This window comes from Penaeus monodon, chromosome 8 (assembly GCF_015228065.2).
Source record: "Penaeus monodon isolate SGIC_2016 chromosome 8, NSTDA_Pmon_1, whole genome shotgun sequence".
Taxonomy (NCBI): domain Eukaryota; kingdom Metazoa; phylum Arthropoda; class Malacostraca; order Decapoda; family Penaeidae; genus Penaeus; species Penaeus monodon.
In genome coordinates, this window is record NC_051393.1 from 29,521,504 (window position 1) to 29,524,003 (window position 2,500).

Consider the following 2,500-nt stretch of genomic DNA (forward strand, 5'->3'; position numbering starts at 1 on the left):
TAACGAGACTCGCCGCGAGCCTGAGGAGGTTCTTGGCTGCTACTGTCGAAGGCGGGAGGCGACGCCCTGTATGTGTCAGCGTCACTGATGACGTCGATCTCATCCTCGCTGAGAGATTCGGTGCCGACTCCGGAGTCCTCGGAGGCCGTGGAGCGAGGGGAAGCGAGGCGGTCCTCCGAAGGCTGGGGAGAGGCCAGACGGGCTGCCAGGCCAGGGTGCGAGGCCAGGGCGGGATGGGGTGCCAGGCTGGGGTGGGCGGCGGGCGGCATGAGAGGCCACATCATAGGCCCTCGCCACCACTCGGCCTGTTGCTGCTGCTGCTGCTGTACCGCCGTCGTCTGGAAGAGCTTCAGGTAGAAGTCGGCGAGGGAGGGCATTCTAGGTGGGCTGACGGGGGCGTGAATGGGCTGGTGGGACACAGGTGGTGTGGGCGTGCGGGCGGGAGGAGGAGGAGGAGGGGTAGAGTATGACACTTCCTGCTGGTCTGAGTCATGGCGACGACGCTTGACGCTTAGGTCCTGTGGCTGTTCGTCATCTGCGGAGGCGAAGAAAAGGCGGGTAAGTCATCGGATAATTACTAGTTACTTTAATAGGAAACTTAGAAGGACCATCTAAATGAATTATCATCCTATGAGAAATATAGAAGTGAACTATGGCTGACATGCCTATAATTAACCTATAATTGCTATTATTAATTTTAATCTAAATGTAAAGCACAGTTGCACTAGATACTTTTCACCAGTATCAAATCAAGTTATAGCGCACTTATGCAAACTTGTATCTCGTAAATCACTTGTAAAATTTAATTTTCTTAACACAATCCAATATATTCTTCACTTGTAATTCTGAAGATGACACTTTTCACTAAGTCACGTTGTGAACTCACCGTTTTCCTGTGCGTTGTAGAAAGCAAGAGGCCTCTTCTTTGGTGGACAGTGAGAATAATCACGCAAGTTCTCTAGATGAGCCATCGTGTAATCCATCTAAGTAAGTGCACTTACACCTTCAGTCTCTCGATTGGTACTGACCATTGGCGGGCTAAAGTTCTCCTTATAATGGCAGGTACCTAAACAAAAGGAACCAATCGCGACGAGGCATTGCGTGCTCCCCTGTGATCTCAACCATTCAGAAAAGGCGGAAGCGCAAAGTAGGCGGGGCTTATACGAGAATGGGCCAATGATGTGCGATACAGGTGAGTTGGATGCTCCCTAGTGCTGGGTTAGTTATTTTTCGAAAAATACGGAAGTTTTTTTTGTAGAATGCAAGTTGAAACTAATTTCTATAAGATAAAAAAGTAACGCCATGATAATCTCTTCATTGTTGTTAACAATCAAACAGAAAACAGTACTAAAATAAAGAGGAAAGTGAAGAAAAACTTTGAAAGGCATCATACATCGGGCACTAGCATGGCTGAGGGATGGAAAGGTGTTCCAGGATCGTTAAAATCGCACGTGCTTACACCAGGTAATCATGAACACACAGACCCCACACGTTCGCGGGTTTAGAGGATAATAAAACTTAAGGCAGAGGAACATAAAGTTGAGTTTTGAGAATCGCTTTAACCGTAGGCAGATGCGAGGGACCATAAAGCACTGGGGTGAGATGCCCTTTTATTAGAGTTTGATATAATGTGTGATTTATCTTAAAACGCACTTGTATAATTTTTTCGTAGATATTAGAGAATTGGATATCCTTTAATTATGAATATATTGATGTCGCCTTTTCATAAACTTAAGACATTTAAAGTTTCTAACCATCCAAAAAGGCTAATAAGCACCATTTTCGAACAACATGCCCTCGCCAGGTCAGGTCTATTGTACTAATATTGGACAGGTGACGCCTGTTCTACTAAGCACACCTTGCCTCCTCGTTTTGCCGTCTTGTGCACAGACACTCAATGATTATGCTGTTTCTTATCATTTCTTGTGCATAAATTATATCGATTCGCCAATGACTGGTGATTAGAGGAGACCGAACAAGCGATGGTAATTAAGAACCGCTGCGGGGGAGATCATACGCGCACTGATGGTTACCGGAAGGGCTATTTTGTGAGTGATTTACCACACAAAAAGTCTCCACCACAGCAGATGCTCCCTGGGCGGGGGGAGAGGGGGAGGGGGAGGGAGAGGCAAGGAGTTGTAAAATTAAAGTAGCTGGAGGAAGAACGAGAGAGGCAAAGAGTAAAAAGTGAAAATTAACTTTAAAGAATCAAAGCTTAATCAAGTAATGTGAATCTATAGACAAGGATACACTGTAGTTGCACAATGGCAATGGTCGCGGAATGTATTAACATGAATATTTTCAAGACGTCCGCTCAAGCAATAAACATTTCTTTTGGTCCGGTTGTTTTCATATGTGTATATATGTAACATTATATATATATATATATATATATATATATATATATATATATATGTATGTGTGTATATATATACATATATATGTATATATGTATATATACATACATACATGCACACACACTCACGCCTGTGTGTGTGTG

At 44.3% G+C, this 2,500-nt stretch overlaps 1 protein-coding gene across 1 annotated transcript in view; it reads right to left on the reverse strand.

Moving 5' to 3' along the window:
* Positions 1-1,038, reverse strand: part of LOC119576300 (zinc finger protein SNAI2-like) — a 1,652-nt gene extending 614 nt beyond the window's left edge. Inside the window, exons 1-2 of the mRNA XM_037923912.1 lie at positions 887-1,038; positions 1-535 (exon numbers count right to left, since the gene is read on the reverse strand). The exon at positions 1-535 is cut by the window's left edge and continues 614 nt beyond it. Of these exons, the coding sequence (XP_037779840.1) occupies positions 1-535; positions 887-983 (632 nt within the window). The 5' untranslated portion in view covers positions 984-1,038. The remainder of the gene's footprint in view (positions 536-886) is intronic.
* Positions 1,039-2,500: the final 1,462 nt, after the last annotated feature.